We start from the raw sequence: 24,291 nt of genomic DNA, 5'->3' as shown, positions 1-24,291 counted from the left end.
TAAATTACCAAAATAGTTAATACAATATAATTTAATTTAACAAATAACATGAATATCAAAAACAAATTTTATTATCATCTCATTAATAGTACTTGATATGTGATTATTATTATTAATTAGAGAACCCATTTCCTACAAATCTGTAATAAAAAAAATGAATTCAGTTAATTTGTTTCAAAAAATCAATAATTACTGGTAAATAAATACAAAATCAAATAAAATTTAATTATATAAAAGTTACCTTATATAAAAATTAAATGAGTTAACAACAACTATATGATTAAAAAAGTCAGTTATAATTAAACTTTTAATAAAATGATTTTTAATTTTTTTATAATTAAACTTTTAATGAAATGATTTTTAATTTTTTTATAAACTTTATATGTTAAACTCACCAAATACTAAACTAAACACAACAACTTATAGCTTAATCCTGAATTACTAATAAATTAAATTTTAAATAATTACAAACACAAAAATTTATAACATAATCCCAAATTACTAACAAATTAATTATAAAATAATTACAATATTCATACAAAAAATTACAATATTACAATATATCCCGACATTACAATATTCATACAAAATTACAAAATTACAAAATTCATACAAAAAAATTGCAATATTCATACAAAATTATAATATTACAATATTCATACAAAAAATTACAATATTCATACAAAATTACAAAATTACAATATTCATACAAAAAAATTGCAATATTCATACAAAACTATAATATTACAATATTCATACAAAAAAATTACAATATTCATACAAAAATTACAATATTCATACAAATTACTAATCCAAAACTATAAATACAAATTTAATTATAAAATAATTACAATATTCATACAACATTACAATATTCATAAAAAATTACAATATTCATACAAAAAAATTAGAATATTCATACAAAATTATAATCTAAACTATAAACACTAAATATAGATAATTTATAATTAATAATTAATAACAAAAAATTCACAATATTTTCTAAAAAATTCACAAACTATAAACTTTTTAAATTATAAACAAAATTATTTACTAAAAAAATACATTACCTTTTTTCTTTCTTTCTTTTTCTTCTTCTTCTCTTCTTCTCCTTTCTCTCTTTTTTTTCTCTATCGTGTGGCATCTTGGGACCATTTACATTTACTTATAGGCAAAAAAAAAAGATGCATGAAGGGACAACACATACAGCAGCATGCAGTGGTGGGCAGAAGGCACCATTGGCGCCTCTCAATGAGGCACCTTCATTGGCGCCTCTCTATGAGGCACCTTCATTGGCGCCTACCAGATAGGCGTCACCCGACTCGACCCAACCCTTTGACCGTATTTTGACTTGTATTTTTTTAAAAAAATATTAAAAAAATATAAAACTATATTTTATTCAAAAAAATATATTATTATTTTATTTATTGACGTCTATCTAATAAGTTACAATAAAAAAAAGTAAACTATTTTGGTAAATTCATTTTACACCCTATTTCAGTATTTTTTATTTTTTTTTATAGTATTTTGGTAAAAAACCCGGTAAACGCGCCTATTAGAAATTCCCTTACCTTTTCTAGTCGAGAATACTAAAACCCTAAACCTTGATCTCCTTTTTCCAAGTTTAGTTTTTAGTATCAATACAGCAATGGCTTCCATCTTCAGGAACACAAAGCTAGCAATCCCCAAAGCATTCTTCTCCACTCAGGCCGTAAAACAGAACCCTCCATTTCCATCTTTCAAAGCCGCGAAATACGCCATAATAACCGAGAAGGACCCTGAAAAGCTAGCGGAAATCTTCGAACAATGTTCCCATTTGCCCACTTTCCTCCGCCACCGCCCCATCTACCACCTCTCCATCCGCAAGCTAGCCCGTGCCAACCGCCTCGACCTCGTCGACCGGCTCCTCGAGACCCAAAAGCTCCATTCTCAAGACACCCCTGCGCTCAAATCCGAAGGTTTTTGGATTCGTCTCATTATGCTTTACTCAAACGCTGGGATGGTTCCACAAGCACTCCAAACGCTCGACGATTTGTCTAGAAACAGGTATTGTAATATATCTGAAAAATCCCTTTGTGCTATTCTCACAGTTTATCTAAACAATGGTATGTTTGAGCAAATTCACGATTGCTTCAAGACTCTTCCTAAAAAGCTTGGCGTTAAGCCAAAGGTAGTATCGCATAACTTGGTATTAAAAGCATTTGTAAAAGAAAATAAGATCGAATCTGCACGTGAATGGGTTGAGAAAATGGATGTCAATCCAAATATTGATACTTATAACATATTGCTAGGGGCTTACTTGAAGAATGGGGACCAAAATGGATTTGATGGGGTTATGAAAGAGGTTATAAATAAAGGGATTGAAGGCAATTTGGCTACTTATAACCATAGGATTTCAAGGTTGTGCAAGAGTAAGGAATGTGCCAGGGCTAAGAAGTTGTTAGATGAGATGATTTCAAAAGGGATGAAACCAAATTCAGCTAGCTATAATTCTATTATTGATGGGTTTTGTAGGATAGGGGATTTAGAATCGGCTAAGAAGGTTTTGGATAAGATGCTGAGTGATGGGTATGTTTTGCCTTGTTCGTTTGCTTATTATAGCTTGATTAGGAGTATGGTGAATGAAGGAGAGTTGGATATGGCTTTGGAAATGAGCAAGGAAATCATAAAGAGGAAATGGGTTCCACCGTTTGAGGCGATGGAAGGTCTGGTTAAAGGGTTGGTAGAAAGGTCGAGATCAGAGGAAGCTAAGCAAGTTGTTGAGAAGATGAAAAAGAGGCTTAAAGGTGATGCCTTAGAATCATGGGGCAAAATTGAAGCTGCTCTTCCTGTATAAATGATATTGAAGCAATGGTGAGGTCTGGTTAAAGCTTTGGAGGGTTGCTCTTTCTTCATAGAAGCAAATGCAAGGCCATGCAACTTGATCTTCCTCCATTGAGTTATCACAAGATATGCTCATTTCTATTTGGTGAAATGGCATATTAAGCTTCTGAATTTTAACAATTTTGTTGCATCTGATAAATCTTGTGATTTTATGTTTTGAGGGGGAAAAAATGATTATTTAGTAATAATTATTGGAATCTTATGCTGGTTTTGAGTATTTCGTCATGTTTGGTATTTGATTTTAGCCTGATCATATTTTAGGTCTGGCAATATGCATAACAATCATATTGCACATGCCTAAACCAAATATCAGAAAGATGATATTAACCGAATCATTTCAGTGTTGTGTACGTAGGAGGGTCCTAACATTCATCGAATGTCTATTATTTACATGCCATAACCTCTCAAGGTGAAATTGATTCAGCAGCTTTGAATAAGCACAAAAGTTCCTTTTAGAGTTAGATTTTCATTTTTATTTTCAAATTCAATTACGTAGGTTTCGAAATGGATAAGGTTAATTTGCCCATTTTCAGTAGAGGGATTGAAATGCATTCCACCCCTAGGGACAGGGGCTTCCCTGATACTTTTGCCAGGGAACCGACAAAAGAACAGCCAAACTAACTAAAAAACCGTTTAAACCAGATTAAAGTTATAAAATGAATGCTTGAATTATTATTTGTGTTTATTAATTATTATATATATTATGAATTTTCTATTGTTTATAATTTTAAACCAAAAATTAATGGTTTCGACTGCTAATCCAATTCTTACAAGCAGAATTATTGAGCATTTGAATAGAAATGTAACTCAATTTAGGAAACAACCAAGAAAATTGGCTCTAGCATTCACAATCGCATTCGACTTAGCCCTGAAGTTTTAGAAACTATGTTAATGAAATTTAGGCCAAATACAATCAACAAAGAAAATCAAGCACAAGGGGAAGCTTCCAACAATTATCTCTCGAATACATCAAGTTTTAATTATTATAACAAAAAAAAAAACATTACTTAATGATGCCAACAGGACATAACGCTCTTTTTATGCTTATATAAAGGCAACAACAATGGCCAACGTAAGAGAAAATCAGGGGAGAGAAGCAGGCTTTTACCAGTTTGGGGAAAACCATGTTTGTTTCACTAGCTTCCATTCAGCAGAATAAACAGTTCCTCATCTTTAATTGCTCCCTTCTCCATCGCCCTTTCTAATGCACTTAATCCCCCCTCATCTGTAATTGAAGACTTTGCTCCTCTGCACAGTTTTGCCAAAATTAAAACCACTTTTACAAGAGATGAAAGTACTAAGTATACTTTGATGCTATCATTTATTTGTCTGAAGTTGCAGTTTTCCTATGCAGCTTACCTTCTTAGTAGATGCTTTGCTAATGAGTTGTTCCCTAGCGCAACGCAATGGTGCAAAGGAGTCCTTCCATGGAAGTCGCGCATATTTATATCAGCACCAAACTGCAGCAGCAGCTCAAGCATCACACAGTTCCCACCTTGGCATGCCAGATGCAACAATGAACAACCTTGTAGACAGTTCCCCGGGTCATTAGAATCCTTTATTCTCTGACAGGCCAATGGATCATGCTGTTCCTTTTGCTCTTTCTGGCTCTCAAGAGACGAGTCTTGTGCATCAACAACATGGTGATACAACTCAATGCTAACAGCATCATCAAATGTTGTATTTACAATGTTGGTCTCTGATATTGCAAGTAGACGATATACTTCTTGTATATTATCAGTCTTAACTGCTTGCCAGATGTTGGTCAAATTAGGAGGATCTCCAGGTTGTAGTGCATCTTTGATGATCAGCAATTTGTCTACATACTGGTTAGGAGAAGGAATAAAGGTAGGTTTTGTATTAGATATCACAGCTTCATATCATAATAGCATAAGAGGTGAAAGGCTTATCTAATCAGCATTTGCATGGACATGAAGAGAAAGAAAGATCAACTAAATACCTTAGCATGAATGTATTTCTCTTTAAGGGAAATCACATCTTTGGCACATGGTTTTGGTACTGATGTGCTTGTAGCCTTTGGTTCATCCACGCTGCAGTGAATTACATTAGCAGGAAATAGAAAGCAGATTATTGTATAAATCATCAATTTCCTCAAACTCATTCTTTAGTAATGAAGAAATGGTTGTTAGTAGCATATTTTGATGTTCTTATTAGCCGGGGGAAACTCTTACCTCTCATTCTTAAGGAGTGAACCTTCCCATATAGAGTTACAATAACCATTGCCCAGAGTACAGAATAATTCCACAATTGAAGGTTCCCACACTTTGACATCTAATGTCAAAGATCTCACCTGCACAAACAAAAAGAGTAATCTTTTATTTAAGACTCTTAAAATGAACTTAATATCATGATATCAATTTACTTCTACCATCCTCCTTCCCATTAACAGTTCTTCTAACATGTTGAAAACCAAATAAAGATTAAGAACTACAAACTAATAACCAAGAAGACCATGAGGTGTTCTTTCTTTTCTTTGAAGAATAAATTGCACCTTTGAGATGTGTACACCAAGGTTACGGTGAACACCTGAGCATTCAATGCATAACAGTATGCCAAGATTAAGAGATGCCCAATCAGGTTCAGCAGCACTGCACTCTGCACAAACATCATTTCCAGGAATTTTTCTGAGGACTGAAGAGATGGGCTCTGCTCTATAGCCTGTTTGTTCAATCTCCGAAGTACCATGGCTATTAGGTGATGTAACATTAGAAGGAGGTCTGGGAATCTCCACATGCTTTTTTCAGATGCAGCCACAACAGACAACCAAAGCACTATTAGCAGCAATTTGATGACAATTAGAGCATTTCACATCACTACAAATGCAAAACTGTGGCTTTAAAAGCAGAAAAAAAAATTAAAGAACCTGCTGCTGGATATGAGAATTCAAAAGAGATACGATAACTGCAGTTATTTTATTAACCCAGTCCATTCTATCTACCCCATTTTCAGCCTGGCCAACCAGCGACAAAACTTATCAACACAATCATCATCAAGAAAACATTGTTATAAAGTCACAAGGCTATGTGTCCTCTGTAAATCACCTGTAATGTGTAAGTTTTCAGTGGAGTTAAAATTCTGAAGCAAAGCCGTAAATCTGTGTCCTCTGTATCCAATTTTATTGTAGAAGCACGAAGATCGACAGTACGAGAGCCCAAAGTTCCTTCATTAAATGATAATGACCTACTATGCCTTGCACGGAATTTAGCAAATACACCACTACTGTCTCCAGCTGAACCAGTATGTTGATGGTGATAACCCTAGGAATAAAGCAGATAAACATCATGCTTCATCAAAATCATTTTTCAAATAGTTTTATAGTCAAACCAAGGATGTATGAAATGCTTCTTTCGTAGAACCAACTCTACTATGCATTCATTTCATGCTTGTTGGATTTCAGATCAATTCAAACACCTTCATATCCAAGCAAAGTGAAAATATAAATGTACATCAGGAGAGGGCACTAAAACCAAATAGTCAATTAGGGGAGGAATGAACCACTAAAAAAATATTATGTGGGTTTTCAGGTTGCAAATATGTACATAAACAATCCCATATATGTAAATATATCCATTCTTACAGTAACAATGGAAATTGCATCAAACATTAGATTCTTGGACCTAATAGTTTCTACCTGTGCAAACCCGGGAATCTTATTCCAAGATTCTTGGGATATTAAAAGCTACATTGAAAGGAACTGATAGACTAATTTGGAGAACTATGCACGGCTAAACAGAGGATTATGTCAGCTATTTGAGATAGACTAATTTAATGACCCAAACCCTCATGGGATTAGAATCATCGGGAACCTTGTCTGGTCAGAAAGCTTTGAGCACTGGTGGATCAGAAGGTTCTGTTATATTCAGCCAAGTTTCAAACGCTACCAGGATTGTCTCTACAGGACCCAGTGCTGAAATAGGTATTCTTTCACCGCTCACCATGTTGAAGAAGATTCAGCAACCTGGACTACAGATTCTAGAGCTTCAGACCACATGATAGGTGATGTATCATCGTTACAAGAATGCAGCTCAATTCACAAGAGTTGTACAGTCAAAATTGTCGTTGGGTCACTGACAAAGGTGACTGGTATTGTGAAAGTGACCATATCCAACACATTAACACTTCAAGCTGTCCTTTTGTTTCCAAAGTTAACATGCAACTGGCTGTGAATTAGTAAAGTTACTAGAGATTTGAAGTGTATTGCTAAGTTTTCCTCCTCTCATAGTCATTCGGGGAAGATGATTAGCAATGCCAAAGAAGTTGGAGGTCTCTATCAAATTAGGGCCAAGGATCGATCCTCGAAGGCTCATACTCATTGTTGTTAGAAATTGAGTGGGCAACCAAAAAGAAGAAAGATAGTGAAAATTTCTTTCTTATCAAATTTAAGAATAATTTTCAAGCTATTCATACACATACAATAAGAAAAGAAAAAGAAATAAAATATTTTATGATTCCTAAATATAATCAATTAGCTAAAAAGTTACTTGTCTAATCTCTAAGAATTTGCTTAATCTGTTAATTATTCAACACTTCTCCTCAAGTTGGTGCATAAATATTACACATGGCCAACTTGCAAATCAAATTATGATATGTTCTGTTGTTGAGTCCTTTGGCTAATACGTCAGCTAACTGTCTGTCAGATGTCACATGGATTAGTCTCAAAGCTCCAGTAGTCAACCTTTTTTTTATAAAGTGTCGATCAATCTCAATGTGTTTTGTTCGATGTTGAATCGGATTTTGAGCAATACCGATGGCATCTTTGTTATCACAGTACAAGGATAATTTTTTTCTTCTAATAGTTTTAATTTATCCAGTAATTTTTGTAACCACAGAAGTTGACAAACAGCATCAGTCATTGCTCTATATACTGCCCCTGCTCTTAATCGAGCAATCACACTTTTTTTTTTGCTCCTCCAAGTGACTAGGTTTCCTCTAACAAGGTGCAATACCAAGATGTAGACCTCCTATCATATAGAGATTCTACTCAATCTGCATTTCTATAGGCATTTATTTGGAGGTTACCATGTTTAGAGAAAAGGAGACCTTTTTCTTGGTGCAGACTTTAGATAGAATGCGAAAAACAGCCTGCATGTGGGATTTTCGAGAATCATGCATGAATTAGCTTACCAAGCTTATGGAATATGCTATGTTGGGTCCAATGTGTGAGAGAGAGATTAATCTTCCAACCAGGCTTTGGTATCTCTCCTTATCCACTGACTCTTCAGTCCCTGTTTGCAGCTTATAATTGCTCTCCATAGGCGATTCTGCTGGTTTAAACCCCATTATACCAGTTACCAATGCAGATTGGGCTGGGTTACTAGACGATCGAAGATCAACATCCGGATGTTGTAGACTTGTGGGAGGTAATCTTATTAAGGCAGAATACAAAGTCATTGCTCAGGTAGTTTGTGAGCTTTTGTGGTTGAAAAAATTACTAGAGGGATTAAGGCTGTCAGAAGGGAACAAACTGTCCTTATATTGTGATAACATAACTGCCATCAATATTGCTCAAAACCCAGTCCAACATGATCAAACAAAACATATTGAGATTGATAGGCACTTCATTAAAGAGAAGTTGACTACCAGTATTTTGAACTTAGTTCATGTGACATCTGACCGACAATTAGTCGATATCTTTACTAAGAGGGTCAACAACAGAACTTATCACAATTTGGTCTACAAGTTGGGCATGTGTGTATCTATGCACTGACTTGAGGGAGGGTGTTGACCATTGACTATTGATAGCCTTGTCAATCAAGGCTGATATGATTTCTTAGGGTTAAATTATCGAGATTTTATTTATTCTATTTATTGTGAAGATTGTATTTACTTAAGTAGTTCAATATAGTTGTGAATATATACCCATGTAAATACTTGAGTTAATACACAAAAACATTATTCCAAAACCCTCAAATTATTATTTTTTCGTCAATTTCTTCAATTATCTTTGTAGTGTAGTTATCTAGTTTATGAACAACCCAAATGAAGTACTTCAAAATATTGAGATACCTAAAAATGACTCCAAGAAAAAGCTTATTTTTGAAAAAGAGGAATTAACAGGAGCATAGAATTTTTCATAGAACTTTGTCACACAAAAGAGCAAGAAAAATCTGTGGTTGCTCAAAGCAATGAGATTTTATTGACCCTAGTTCATGGAATCTATGAAGGAATGTAACTAAGAGAACTTTTAGAAGCACTTCATTTTCCAATTCAAAGTATCTATGAAGTTGTGACAATCAAGCAACAATTAATATTTCGAAAAGCCAATGCTTTATGATCGCATCAAGCATGGAGATTGGTCGACACAAAGAGTACATGTTGAAGTTGTATACACACTTATATGACTCACTTATATGACAACAAACTAAACATATCCTTACCAAATCCAAACCCATCCCTAGAGCTCAATTGATGCGTATTTGTTCAAGCTGGAAATGATTAGCATTAGTTCTCCAGCTTGAGCGGAGTATGGAAATCTGGGATTCTTATTCCAAGGTTCTCTGGACTTGATAAGCTAAATTGGAGGGATTTAACAAACTAATTTGGAGGACTATATACAGCTATAGGGCAACAAGACCATACAAACATTTAATTTCCACTGCAATGCATCATCAATTTTGTCAAAACCATAAATTAGCTAGCATCAAAGCTAACATCTAGGTACAGGCATACCTCCCCTTCACCCATAATCATAATTAAAGGACAAATTGCTCCAAGCTATATTACTAGACATGATCAACCAAGGATAATAATAAAATGTTAGCACATACCATTGGTTTGATACCCTTATTCCTATAATAGTATAAACTTCCTCGACTATCAAGTACAAAGAACCTTCTTTTCCAATCTCCCCTCGAACTAGAACGTTTCAACAAATATCCTTGTTTGATTGTCTGGACCTGCAAAAGAATGAAAAAGAGTACTTCATTTCTCCAAGTAATAACATTGATGAAATAAACACGATGTTGATATGAAAATAATAGCCCAAGTAAAAGATATGAAGGTCAAGCACTCACCTCCCCTTCAATGGAGGACAACATGAGTGGTTCTACACTTTTGTCTAAATTCATGCCAACAACTTGAATAGAACCAGCATTTGTTGAAGGCTCTATGTTGTTAGAAACTCGTAAAGTATCTATCTCAGCTTGGGTCCTGAATTCTTGAATACGTTTTTCAAGCTTATCTTGTTCAACATTTGCTAATTCTTTTGATTGTTGAGCATAGGTCAATACCTGATACAAAGTGCACATATGGCAGAGATATGCATATAACTTATGCATTTATTACATTGACATTTATATAACAAAAAGTTGAAATGCATGACTCCTGTTGCATCCAAAGGATGAAATTCTTAATTCAAATATCTCAAAGCTGGATTTGCGATGCAATTTATATCAAGGTAAAGATAAATTCATATGCATCAGAGAAGACAGAATTTTGTTCTTTAACATGGTAAATCCCCAAAAAATATACACAAGATGACAATAATACAAAAGGAAGAAATTTCCAACAATCATAGATTCCTTTGACTATATGTCATTATCTTCTTTCTAATATCATGGAGGGAACAACCCTTATTGAATAATTAATCAGTTAATTGGTTAGTAGTAACCAACACCATCTCATTTGTTTTGGTTCAAACCAAAAAGTGAAAAAGGTAAAACATTACCTGGTGAATAAATGGTTCCAACTGGCTCAATAAGTCATACCCCTATACGAAAGAAATCAATTATATTCAGTCCACATACATTACATCTTTTTAAAACTAGCTCAACCTAGCAAAAATTTTGAGAAAGAAAATACAAACCAGCTTAAAATATCTAAGATGGGCATCCATAATTGCACTTATAGATTCCAGAAACTCATACTTTTTTTTTGCTTCTATATTCATCAGAGCAGTTGCCTGTTTTCCTTAAACCACAAAGAAAAGTCACCAAATGAAGTACGGAATAAAATGGAAGTACAATTTTAATATAAATAAATAGTGAGACTTGCTGCTGCAGTAAACATACTAAATCAAAGCGCCTTCTCTCAAAAGAAGATTTTGAATTTTGTAGATCCTGTCAAAACCAAAATCCAATCCAACCCAGAATACAAGCCATGTTAATTTTATTATTGAAAAGACAACTGTACTCTATGGATAACTTTAGAACTTAACAAGAAAATATGAGATGATGATGAAGACATGATATAATTTGAACAAAGAATGCCTTCATAGCAAAAACCAAGCTATTATTCCATGCTTTAATATAAGTGTTGAAAAATATGGAATGGATGAAGGAGTGTTTGAGCGAGTGCCCACTTTCTGATCAACTACAACAGTCGAGATTGTTGAACTTTGGCCTGCAGTGCAACAAGTGACCAGCAGCAGCAACAACAACTTTGCTCGGAATGCAAGACTGAAGCTGGACCGAATGAAGTAATCTGTTTTGTGCATTTTGTTCCTATGTAATTTTGTTTAGTTCAATTGTAATTTACTTACAAAGTTAGTAGGATTAAGTTTGTGATGTGAACTTGATGTAAAAGCTGAAATGTCAGCTTATATTTTGTGTTTTGATCAAGTTAGTGTTAGTCTAGCTTAAGTGGGAGCAGTTATGTCATTAGGTAACTGTCATGTTAACAATTTGTAACTTATATTATTTCAAATTTTGAATGAAATACATGATGTTCTTCAGTTACAATTTTTCTGCTGTTCTCTTTTCTTTTTGCTTCGATTCCATTTTTTTGCTTGCTACTTTGGTTTGTTTTGCTGTCAATGTTCCAAAAAATGGTATCATGAGCCCAAGTCTTTGAGGGACTCTGCTGTTGGTTGTGTTTTTTGGCTAAAACAAGTTTTGAGAAGTAAGAAATCGAAGCTGTTGGGCTTGTTTCAGCAAGATAAGCTTCACACCACCTCCACCACCTATGTTCACTGGAAAAAACTATCACATTTAGATAGTTAAGATGAAAACATATCTTCAGGCACACGACTTGTGGAATGTGATTGAAAATGATGTCGAACCACCTCCCTTGAGAGCCAATCCCACCATTGCTCAGATGAGGCAACACAGTGAAGAGTGCTCCAAGAAGCATAAAGCAATGGCCTACTTGCAGAATGGGGTATTAGATGTGATCTTCACCAGAATAATGGCCTGTGATTCACCTAAACAGGCATGGGAGAAGCTGAAGGAGGAGGTCATGGGGTCAGACAAAACGAGGCAGCAGCAAGTGATCAATCTTAGGAGAGATTTTGAAAATCTGAAGATGAAAGAATCTGAGACCATCAAGCAGTATTCAGACAGGATAATGGCCACTGTCAACAGCATAAAGCTCCTTGGAGTGGACTTCAGTGAGAGCAGAGTTGTTGAAAAGGTCATCACAACTCTCCCTGAGAAATTCGAGTAAAAAATTTCTTCACTTGAGGACTCGAGAGATTTATCAGCTATCTCACTGTCTGAGCTGATAAACTCCTTGTATGCACTTGAGCAAATGAGAGCAAATAGGCAGGAAGAACATCCTGAAGGTGCTTTCCAAGCAAAAGCCAATGAAGGCTCAAGTTCAAATCTGGGAGGCAATAAGCCTTGGCATAACAAAAGCGAGAAATCAAGGAAAGATGAAGGAAAAAGGGTATTTCCACCATGTATTCACTGCAATAAAACAACACACTCAGAAAGATACTGTTGGTTTAGGCCAGATATTCAGTGCAGAAGTTGTAAACAGTTTGGCAATGTTGAGAAAGTGTGCAAAAACAAAAAGAAAGAACCTGTTCAGCAACAGGCTCGAGCTATAGAAGATCTTCAAGCTCAAGAGGAGCATGTTTTCACAGCCTCCTGTTTTGTTAGCACAAAAAAAGCCAAAAGTGATTGGCTAGTGGATAGTGGTTGCTCACACCACATGGCAGCTGATGAAAAGCTGTTTAAAGACCTTGACAGAACCTTTACCTCAAAGATCAGAATTGGAGATGGGAACTTGATTGAGGCCAAAAGCAAAGGCAATGTGATGAACAGCACTGGTTCAGGTAACAAAGTGATTACTGATGTGCTTTTTGTACCTGATATAGATTAAAATTTGCTTAGTGTGGGCCAGTTAGTGGAAAAGGGTTATACCTTAGTTTTTAAAAATGGCTGCTGCAATGTTCAAGACTCACGTGGTTAGGAGCTAGTTACAATAGCTATGACTAATAGGTGCTTCATGCTTGATGTGAGTCAAGTGGAGAGAAAGGCTTACACCAGCCTTGCTGATAGCACTGGTCTTTGGCATAGGAGATTAGGCCATGCTAATTTTAGATTTCTTGATCTGTTGCATAGGCTGAATATGGTTGATGACAGGTTCAAAGTTGAAGTCACTAGTTCTGTTTGTGAGGTTTGTCAGCTTAGTAAGCAGGCTAGATTGCCTTTTCCTGCTGATAGTGCATGGAGAGCTCAGGAAAGGCTTGAATTGGTGCATTCTGATGTCTGTGGTCCAATGAAAACTCCTTCTCTCAATGACAACAAGTATTTTATCTTGTTTATAGATGACTTGACCAGGTTCTGCTGGGTTTATTTTTTAAGGCAGAAGTCAGAAGTATTTGAAACATTCTGCAAATTCAAAGCTTTGGTTGAAAATCAAGCTGGTAGTAAAATCAAAGCCTTAAGAACTGATAATGGCTCTGAGTATGTGTCTGACAGATTTCAGAAGTTTTGTGAACAAGCTGGAATTCACCATTAGCTAACCACTGTTTATACTCCTCAACAGAATGGAGTATGTGAGAGGAAGAACAGAACTGTGCTTGATATGACCAGATGTTTGCTATTTCAGAGTAAATTTCCAAGCAAATTTTGGGCTGAGGCAGTTAACACCTCAGTGTATCTGCTCAACAAGTTGCCAACTTGAGTAGTCAAAGACAAAACTCCTTTTGAGGCTTGGCATGGAGTTAAACCAGTGGTATCACACTTAAAAGTATTTGGTTGTGTGTGCTATGCCCATATTCCAGTGGAAAAGAGAACCAAGCTCGAAAGCAGAGCTGTTCCAGAAATCTTTGTTGGCTATAGTAGTACCAAGAAGGGCTATAGAGTTTTTGATCCATCAACAAAGAAAGTTCTGGTCAGCAGAGATGATGAAGAGAAGGGTTGGAGTTGGAATGGTACTAAAATAGACTCAATTGAAGATGGTCAACTAGAATATGTCTTTGAACCAGCAGAAGAAGTTTCAAACAATGAAGCTGTTGATGATGCACCAGTGAGAGGCACCAGAACCATTGCTGATGTTTTTCAACGAAGCAATGTTGCTATAGTTGAGCCATCTGAGTTTGAAGAAGCTGTCAGAGACAAACATTGGAAGAAAGACATGGAAGCAGAACTGGAGATGATCCACAAGAATGACACCTGGGAACTAGTGAACAGACCTGATCACAAGAAGATCATTGGTGTTAAATGGGTTTTTAGAGCTAAGTACAATGCTGATGACTCATTGAACAAGCACAAAGCAAGGCTTGTGGTGAAAGGCTACTGTCAGCAGTATGGAGTTGATTTCATAGAGACATTTGCTCCAGTAGCAAGGTTGGATACAATCAAACTCCTGTTTACTTTGGCTGCTCAGAAACAATGGAAGGTTCACCAATTAGATGTAAAATCAGCTTTTCTGAATGGTTTCCTCAATGAGGAGATTTTCATCGAGCAACCAGATGGATTTAAAGTTGCTGGAGAGGAAGATAAAGTGCATAGGATGAGAAAGGCACTTTATGGCCTGAAGCAGGCACCAAGGGCCTGGTATGACAAGGTTGACACTTACCTGTCTAGGCTCGAGTTTGAGAAAAGTGTCAGTGAAGCTACACTTTATGTGAAGAAGTCAGAATGTGAGACATTGTTGATTGTTTCTCTCTATGTGGATGATTTGCTTGTGGCTGGAAGCAAGAGTGAGCTTATTGATGAATTTAAAGCTCAAATGCAGGAAGTATTTGAAATGACAGACTTGGGAGTACTGACATACTTGGCATGGAAGTTCATCAATTTGATCAAGGCATATTCATCAGCCAACATGCTTTTGCCTTAAAAATTCTCAATAAATTCTGCATGCTGAACTGCAAAACAGTAAGCACACCTGTGGATCAAGGTGAGAAGCTAATCAGTAATGGAGACCAAGAAAGAGTTGATGAGAAGCAATATCGAAGCCTGGTAGGTTGTCTGCTATATTTAACAGCAACTAGACCTGATATTATGTTTGGTGCCAGTCTGTTATCAAGGTTTATGCACTGCTGTGATGTGGTTTACTTGAAAGCAGCAAAGAGGGTTCTTAGATACATTAAAGGAACTGCAAGTTATGGTGTGATGTTTGAAAAAGGAAAGGAGCTAAAACTGGAAGAATATTCAGACAGTGATTGGGCTGGTTCTCTCGATGACATGAAGAGTACCTCTGGCTATTTTTTTACACTTGGATCGAGTGTCTTTTGCTGGTGTTCGAAGAAGCAACAAATTGTTGCTCAGTTCACAGCTGAAGCAAAGTACATTGCAGTTGCAGCAGCTGTTAATCAAGCCATATGGCTTAGGAAGCTCCTTCATGATCTAAATGAGGATCAAGCTGAAGCAACTGAGATTTGGGTAGACAATCAATCTGCAGTTGCCATAGCTAAGAACCCTGTGTTTCATGGTAAAACAAAACACTTTAAGATCAAATTCCATTTTATTAGAGAGGCTGAGCAATCGAAGGAAGTCAGCCTTGTTCATTGTAGCTCAGAAGCTTAGTTGGCTGACATAATGACCAAGCCATTTAGAGCAACTAGGTTTGAAGTTTTAAGAAGAGGAATTGGTGTTTGTTACATACAGTCCAAGGAGGAGTGTTAAACTTTGGCCTGCAATGCAACAAATGACCAGAAGCAGCAACAGCAACTTTGCTTGGAATGCAAGACTGAAGCTGGACCGAATGAAGCAATCTGTTTTGTTCATTTTGTTCCTATGTAATTTTGTTTAGTACAATTGTAATTTACTTACAAAGTTAGTAGGATTAAGTTTGTGATGTGAACTTGATGTAAAAGCTGAAATGTCAATTTATCTTTTGTGTTTTGATCAAGTTAGTGTTAGTCTAGCTTAAGTGAGAGCAGTTATGTCATTAGGTAACTGTCATGTTAACAATTTGTAACTTATATTATTTCAAATTTTGAATGAAATACATGATGTTCTTCAGTTACAATTTTGCTGCTGTTCTCTTTTCTTTTTGCTTTGATTTCATTTTTTTGCTTGCTACTTTGGTTTGTTTTGCTGTCAATGTTCCAACAGAGATTGTTTCCATATATGAGTTATTGGCAATTTACAAAATCAGATTTTTGGGTTGGGTTGTGTTGATATTGTGGAATGTATCTAACCCATCAATGAAGATCATATCTCTTGAGGAAATATATATGGAGAATTGGATCGAATTGAATCATTCTTATCTAATCCATTGGATCAAAGAAGTTGGATTGGATTGGATTGTTGAAGTCTTAGTTGCCAACAATCATTGTTTACATTGTTTGTTATTATTATATTGTATTTAGCTTATTTAGTTGTTGTTTAATAGGTACTGTAATAAATCTTCTTTATGTCAGCAAGCCTTGAAATATTCTACATAATTTAGAGACTTGTGTAGGTTATTGTATAGAGAGATATAGCACTTAATTTGCTCAAGTTAGGAACTTCATTTCATTTTATTGAGTGCATTGTGATTGTAAAACCTATTGTGTTGTAGTTTTACAAGCTAAGTTCATACGGGTGAATTTAGTGGTGAGCATATCATTCTTCAAGGTACAAAGGTGAGGAAATTGTCACGGGTGTGTGATAGATTTAGGATCACTTATTGTAAGTGTTGAAGATAGTGAATATTTCTCTTAGCCACCCTTCCAAGCACATACCTTGTGTTTCGGGCCAACAATAAGGAATTGATTTATTAGTTATATTGTCAGTTCTTGAAACAAAAATGTATTTACTTTTGGGGACCTAGATAAAATGTTCAAGAATTGCAACTAATACTTTTGTCATGCAGATAAAGTGGGAGTTCTTAGATACTGGAAACAACAAGAACATCTAAGCCAAAAAGAACAGACTGTGTACTTCATTTGATGACAGTAAGCAGAAAGAGCAAATCAAACACGTAAAATTGTCAAGAAAAAGGCACAACAAATCAGGATATATTGTTCAAAAACAGGGAGCTACAAACTAAAATGATATCGGACTCAATAGTTAAATGTACAAACTAGTGAACTAGATTCAGTATAGCAGAGAAAACTAGTGTGAGACTTATAGAGTATAGGATAAGAATGTCATCTTTGAGCCCTCTTAAAAACATGTGAAAGTTTAATAATTACATAAGGAAAGAGCATACCTCTTCTAGTTCAACAACAATATCTCCTCGTGTATTCTTCTTCAGAGACACAAACTTTTCACGTGCCTGGAAGTAAAAGATGATTTGGTGAAAAGCATTATATCTAAAAGGAATTAAATAGCACGGTAGTTTTAATGGTATTGTTTTGCTTGATTGTGGCTTTTCATAAAATTTTAAAGGAAAAATAGTTATTTAAAACTTCCACAAGACATATATTTGCATCACTTTTATATTCTTAGCACTTGCATTAGTAAATCCATTGGAGAACATATTTAGGTGATGAGACATCCCCATCAGTGTTTTGCCACATAATATTAAAGAAAGTAAACTAGCAGTATATTTGTTTTATGCAAGGAATATTCAGTTTCCATAACACAGAAAACATGTCATCAAGTTGCTGACTAGGTTTTTATGTTTTTCATTTCTATTATAACACTGGACTTACAAGTATTCTTAGTGGTAGTACATATAAACGTAGCATGTTTTTACCTAATAATTACTCAGTTCCAAGATTGAGAGAGAAAGAGAGAGAGAGAGAGAAGGAGATTCAAATTGCCATTAATATCCAATCATAATAATGACTTCACGCTAGAAAGGGAGCTTCCATTATCTTTAATACCTGATCATATGCATATTTAGCTTTGTTAAACTGTTGACGAGACTCCTGCAAAAGACGGAGGATAAAAGCTATAAAGCAAATTAGGAAAGGCATAAAAAAAGGAATTTAGCTCAAGACTCTAACATAGTTAGCAAGGAAGAAAAGTTAATAAAAATGTTGAACTTGTCAAAAATGAAAGCAAATATTATGTTCGCTCATTTGACTTATTAGCTGCCCCCAAGGTCCCACCATATAGATTGTTGTATTTTGATCTCTTAATGCATCTTACTCACATTTGTTTCCACAATTATGAACATTTAGATCCAATATTGTCCATGAATAGGATAAAAGTATTGTAAATGTTTCTTGTACAAAAAGAACATCACGCCTCAATCATTCAATCTTCTTTTTATATGAGTGTCCTATACTTTCCTCGCATTATAAATTTCAGATTCCAGGGGGATTATAGAGTTTTGCTAGAAAGTACTCCCATTTTCAAGATGATAAGGAAGGAAAAGTGACACATGGATACATATATAAAAGAATGGAAAAAAATATTTAGGCTAACAGTAAACTACATGGATGGATAGTGTGGCAATAGATAATAGAAAAAGCATAATATTCCCACTTTGATGAAAAAAAAAAGTGGAGGCGGGAAGACGAGAGAGAACATAATGCAAACCATAGAAGTAAAAAGACCACAAAAGAGTGATGTGCAAGGTTGCTTACAGTGGAAGAAATATTTCAGAGATTAGGCCCTCTCAAAGTTGTTTCAAACACAACACATGAATACACTAAAGGAAACATGACAAGTAATTAAGTTTGCTATAAATCCAAAGTGGTTGTTTAACAGAAAAAGTCCAACCTATGTCATCTACTGCACCTAGATCAAGTTTAAAGACATACAAAGAAAGCTAAAGGGTTGCGTCAAAACCATTAACAACCCCATTGTAAGCACATAGAACAAGGTTTCAATGCAAAATCTCACAAGGGGAAAAGTTTCGCTCACTGTCTTGATTTCTTTTAAGTTTTTCAATAGAATTAAATCCACATTCATAGCCATTCAAAAGTGGGCTAGATAATGGCAATTTAAATTCTAAATTCATGAAAAAAAACAATGAATTTTACCTTTACATCTTGCAAATCAACAGTCATAAAGTGCATTAGCCGATCAACTAACAAGTGCTCCACCTGTAATAGGTATTCTAATCTCAGATACAAAATTGAGCATCTCAAACAGAACACCTAAAATAACTATTCTCTTAGGCAAATGGAATCTCAAATATGAAGTTTTCTATAATTAAATGCTTATTTGAAGTTATGCAACAAGTGGCCTCAAGATTACAGTTTTCGTGTACGACAAATATATTCAATGTCTACCAGTGCTATTATATATAAAAAGCAAGGCAATATAACCAATCGAACACAAAAGCATTTTTATGGAAAATGAAGAATTTATAAAGTAATTACATATATATAAATTAACATGTTGAATGCTTTTTTGAGTAAATATACAATCTCCACAGTGAATCCGCTTTTGTTAATGTCACAATACGGTTTGTACAGATACCATATGTACATGCACTGATAAGTCTTGAGCAATGACAAATTCAAAGGTCTTTTTTTTTCTTGTCATATGGCAACTTATTTCCTTATTAAAGCTAGTTGAAGGAGTTCATACCACACATATACATTTTTCAATACAAGTTCCAAAGGTGCATGATATCTACCATCAAGAAGCTCACCTTCTAAATTTAAGAATGTTACACAAATTTGGGAGAAAAGGAGTTGATGCGATACATATACTTTTTTCAATACAAGTTCCAAAGGTGCATGATATCTACCATCTAAAAGCTCATCACTTCATTATATCCAGTCATAGTAACCTATAGAGATCTAAATAATTGTTATTAAGGTCTTCGTACAGATAACAAAAGCACCTCAAACCATTTTCGGTGCAGCCAATTTGTTCAAGCACGCAACTGGTGCGTCTATGTGTGCTTTCTTTTTAAGGATTTAAGAATAAAAGTGCCCTTTTGATTGAACTTCTCTTTAGTTTCTTTTATTTTCACTTTTTTCATTAGATATGCCTTTACTAGTAAGAAACAGATAGTATCAAACTCTATACTCCTCAATATTCGAGTTTTCAACTATAGACAGGGACCATAAGGAAATCATACAAATTGACTAATAAAAGAAATGTGTGCTGTAGCTAAACTAGACCACACTTTAAAGTTAATTTCATGTACATGTACATATATTGCTCTTTACTTCACTTAGGTTAGCACCCTTTTTGCGCCTTGCACTTGAGGCAATATAAGGGTTCTAGCGCTTAGAATATGCCTTACATCTTTGACAATACTGATTTAAATATACCCAAAGCATAGAATACTACGTAACCATGTACAATCATACAGGACAAAAAAATATTGGTTAAGAAAATAAAATCTAATAAAATGTTGTTAGTAACAAAACATATACATTAGGAATAACATTAATAAGACAAAAGCTACTTGTCCAATATTCTTCAATTGGACAAGAAAGAATTGCATTCTTCTAATGGTAAATTGATACTCACTTGTGAAAGAAGCATCTCCTTGTAGTTAGCAAGCTCACGAAATGCATTGATGAACTTAGACACAATCGGTCCTACAAAAGGGAACCATGTAAAATTCCTTTGAGGTAGAATCTTTAATCTTTCGGCTAGATTATTCTATCCACAAGCAACTACATTATTTTTGAAGTCAGACATATTCTCATCTCCTTTTTTTTCTTTTTACATTTTAATTTTTGATACGTAAAATTGTCTAAGACACAAAAGGGGAAAATATCAAGGGCACATATCTTAAGAACCCAAATTATGTAATTGAATAAATCCTCCTTTATCTGTTGCAGGTCAAGTACTCCTTATAATGAGGGTATTTACACAAGTGCTATATAGCGAAGTAGATGAACCCCCCCCACCAAAAAAAAAGTAGCATTAACTGATTCTCAAACAAAAAAGGGTGAAAAGATCACAACCTAACCTAACAATTGAATGATAAAATACCAATTCAAAATGGGATGATGTTATAATATATCGACCCATGTAGCAGCTTAGTAGAATGAAGGGAATTAAAAAGTTGCCCCTAATAGTAAGTTGATGGAGACCATGGTATCCCCATAATCTTCCAGCATGACAAATCAACCACCAAATGAGATGTAGCCAACAAAAGTACTAGTAAGAAAAAAAGTACAGATGAATCTGAGAATTAAAAAATTAAAACTTAGACCCCTTTCTACATCTCTTTTTAGAAAAAAAACTCCACATGACGTATGTCATTGCCATTAAATCTCTTAAAAATAAGGTTCCAAGCAAAAACAGAACAAATATCATAATTTCAACGATCATCTACATAAATATTTTGTTGGCACCATCAACACATTGTCATTGGGCTTAACGAAAAATCTTCCAAGTTCAACTTTGGGGCAGTTTCCAAGGGTTTGAGGTTAGTCAAGTTATAAAGAACTCAAATCCTCCCAGCTTAGCTAACACACCTGTAGCTTCTTTCCTTAGCTAAACTAAAGAAATGAAAAAAAACAAAAATAAAGACACACACACACACAAAAGCTTCATTGGTCATTAAGTGTGGTAGAATAGGTTTTTCTTACATCCTCTAGGAAATAAGCATTCTGCGTATTCGCATTACCATTATATAAGCTTCTCATTACCATTGTACTAATCCATATAATTCAACCACGAATGTCTTCATACCATATATTCCACATTAGTCACACAACTTCATAAGAAATTACTGGAACAATTTTTCCTAAAAGTCTAAAACCTCAAGTAATTCATCTCACTTTTAACTCCAAAATGGGGAGACATCTATTAGTGAACTATATAATATATTGAGGTGAGCAGGAGGGCTTAGATGTATTGGCTTATGCTCAAATCTTGCTCACACTCCAACCTAAGACCTCTCTTTTTAAATTAAACAAGGTCCAATTCAACGTGATAGCTTCATGATCTAACGTTCTGAATAAAGTGCATACTTCTAACTATTCACCAAGTGATTTGGAGACTAACATCATCTACAACCCAATGGAATCTCCTAACATGTCTTTTCCTTATGTTTTAAATACATTATTCTATAGCAAGGATGAACACAAGGGGTTTAAATGCAAATCATACGATTTAAATGCAATTCCTATCCAATTGCATTTGTTCAATAAGCCAGAAAACATATTTTTCAAATAGATTTCGGCTTTCTATCATTTGTTCAACATAAATTTACTTGAGAAAAGTAGTCCATTAGTAAAAAATGCACGCAAATAAGCGAGTCAAATCGACATCTGTGTTTATACCCAGTAATTAAAAGAACTTGTAAAATAGAACCCAAGTTATAGCAACCTAATCAAAATTGTTAACATTTATTTGTAAGAAACAACTGACATGGTTGGTGCTATAGTGAAAAGGTGAAATAAGAAGACACGTTGACTACCTCCAATGGAGACACTAATGGGATCATCTTGTCCACCACCAAAGGCTTCTAAAGAATCAGCAAAGCTATTGTCTCCATGAAATGCTTCTCCAAGAGCTGTCCTGCAAAAGAAATAGAGATAGATCCAAATAATAAATAAACATATATGTGCGTGTGTGCGGGCGCTTGCATGCATAGATAGAGAGAGAGAGAGAGGGGGGGGGGGGGAGGGAGTTATTAGGCTTGCTACAAAGCTGATGCTTTTGTATTAGAGACCAAATATTTAACTCAAAGGCTTGCTACAAAGCTGATGCTTTTGCAGGTTGAACTCAGAGCACTCAGAATATGTTTTCAGTCAGTATCATGTGGAAGAGACGAGAAATGATAATCAAAAGGTACAAAACTAATACTAAAAATGAAAATAATAATAATAAAATATCCATATTTTATATAGAAAAAACTTAGTATTAATAAAAAATAACATAACCTCAATAAATTATGATTGACAATAATTAAATCCAAATACTTCTATTAGTGATCATAGAAAGACAAAAAGTACGTACATAAACTTTTTACTTCCTTTGTATAGTGTTTGACAACGATCTTTCAACTCATTAGTCGTGTTCTCTAGAAATGATATCTGATCAATCAATCAACAAACGTATTAGAACCTTAATTTCATAATTTAAACAAAAAATAACAATAATCCTACACGATCATGAAAAATATTTAGGTATAGCAATACAAAAATAATAGCTAATTAGAGCAGATTCAACCGAATTTCGATTACCCAGTAAATACAAAACCCAATTAAACTGATTTGCATTCGATAGATTGAACCGATTATTTAGTAAATACAAAATCGATTGGAAATGATGTACATTCGATAGAATGGCTAAGAAATTAATTGAATTAAAAATATCAAATATAATTCTGGAGTTAAAAAAGAAAATGTACAAGAATGAAGATGTGAATGTTGGAGTTACTTGGTTTTGAAACATAGGGGAATCTTCTAGCTTGATAAAGTTCGCCATCGCTAATTTTCTTCTTTTATCTTTTCAAATTCAATAACAACAAATCTCAGGTCAGTGTCTCGGATCCAAGAATGAAAATGCTGGAACTAAGAGAAGAACGTAAAAACAACACTTGTCCCTGTTTAACAAAAGATCTTTTTTGGTGGAGCGCCACGGATTGAAAATCTATGCCAGTTAAAAATAAAAAAAAGAGGTTAAATATATCCAACTTTTTTTTCCGTCCATTATACTAATATCCGAGCCTAATACCGTTATTTTTTTTGATGTGACAGCATTAGCCATTTACACGCCGCCGCATGGACTGCTATTTGCAACCTTTTTTTTATTTTCTTTTTCATTTTTATTTTTTCTTTTCTTCTAGAAATTAATAAATTTTATAACCAAACCATTTGGTTTCTTTTCCTTCTAGAAGAATGATTTTTTTTTCATTTCAATTTTAACGCCGCCACCACCACTCCCCGTTGGATTTCGGAACCGTTCAAGTTGGATGCTAGCAGTCAATGGTAGCCTTCCCTCCTTCATCCTTATTGGTTCTGATCTCCCAAAGCAAATCAAAAAGCCCTTGAAAAGGTACCCAAAGCTAGAAACTTGGCCTCTTCCCTCAGCTTTCACCGCTCAAATTTTTGAACGGGTACCTAAAACCCATGAAGTCGAAAGGGCCAAAGATGAGTGATTGAACTCCCCTTCTCAACTTCTTGGTTTTGGAGTTGGGTTTGATTTGAGAGAAATAACATTAGTGCCTAATGACAAATGATCTTTGGTTTATTTCAAGTGCCTAACGATTTATTCTCAGGTTTTTTGGTTTCTATTTCTTCCAATTGGTTGTAATTGTTATCGAATTACATACGAGCAATAGTTTTTTTGGGTGTTGCACTAAATTTATTGTAAATGAGTCAAATTACTAGAAGTAACCTCTGCGAGAGAGTGAGTAAGGTGAAAATAAAGAAAAGGAGTGGGTGTCAGAAGTGGGAAATGGGGAAAATAT

The 24,291-nt window shown here is 34.7% G+C and overlaps 2 protein-coding genes across 7 annotated transcripts; one reads left to right on the top strand and one right to left on the bottom strand.

The window, feature by feature from the left end:
* The first annotated feature begins 1,538 nt into the window (after window positions 1-1,538).
* On the top strand, window positions 1,539-3,100 carry LOC107920174 (pentatricopeptide repeat-containing protein At1g61870, mitochondrial). The gene has a single exon (XM_016849726.2). The coding sequence runs from the start codon at window positions 1,649-1,651 to the stop codon at window positions 2,834-2,836; it is 1,188 nt and encodes a 395-aa protein (XP_016705215.2). The 5' UTR covers window positions 1,539-1,648; the 3' UTR covers window positions 2,837-3,100.
* A 550-nt stretch (window positions 3,101-3,650) lies between these two features.
* Window positions 3,651-23,537, bottom strand: LOC107920173 (ADP-ribosylation factor GTPase-activating protein AGD4). Of its 6 annotated transcripts, none has more exons than XM_016849720.2 (19): window positions 23,259-23,537; window positions 22,836-22,912; window positions 22,294-22,394; window positions 20,388-20,458; window positions 18,938-19,000; window positions 17,831-17,875; window positions 17,212-17,277; window positions 10,914-10,961; window positions 10,709-10,804; window positions 10,571-10,612; window positions 9,918-10,133; window positions 9,672-9,800; window positions 5,946-6,161; window positions 5,768-5,854; window positions 5,396-5,638; window positions 5,076-5,194; window positions 4,844-4,934; window positions 4,243-4,709; window positions 3,651-4,131 (listed from the first exon to the last, which is right to left on the bottom strand). In XM_016849720.2, the coding sequence occupies exons 1-19, from the start codon at window positions 23,304-23,306 to the stop codon at window positions 4,020-4,022; spliced, it is 2,337 nt and encodes a 778-aa protein (XP_016705209.2). In that variant the 5' UTR covers window positions 23,307-23,537; the 3' UTR covers window positions 3,651-4,019. The 6 variants fall into 6 exon arrangements, with proteins under 6 accessions (XP_016705209.2, XP_016705210.2, XP_016705211.2 ...); XM_016849721.2 differs by having other exon boundaries at window positions 23,230-23,529; XM_016849722.2 differs by lacking the exon at window positions 20,388-20,458 and having other exon boundaries at window positions 23,230-23,532.
* Between the last annotated feature and the right edge of the window lie 754 nt (window positions 23,538-24,291).

The sequence above is a fragment of the Gossypium hirsutum genome, chromosome D13 (assembly GCF_007990345.1).
Source record: "Gossypium hirsutum isolate 1008001.06 chromosome D13, Gossypium_hirsutum_v2.1, whole genome shotgun sequence".
NCBI lineage: Eukaryota > Viridiplantae > Streptophyta > Magnoliopsida > Malvales > Malvaceae > Gossypium > Gossypium hirsutum.
The sequence above is the reverse complement of the archived record's forward strand: the minus strand, read 5'-3'. Positions and strand labels throughout refer to the sequence as shown.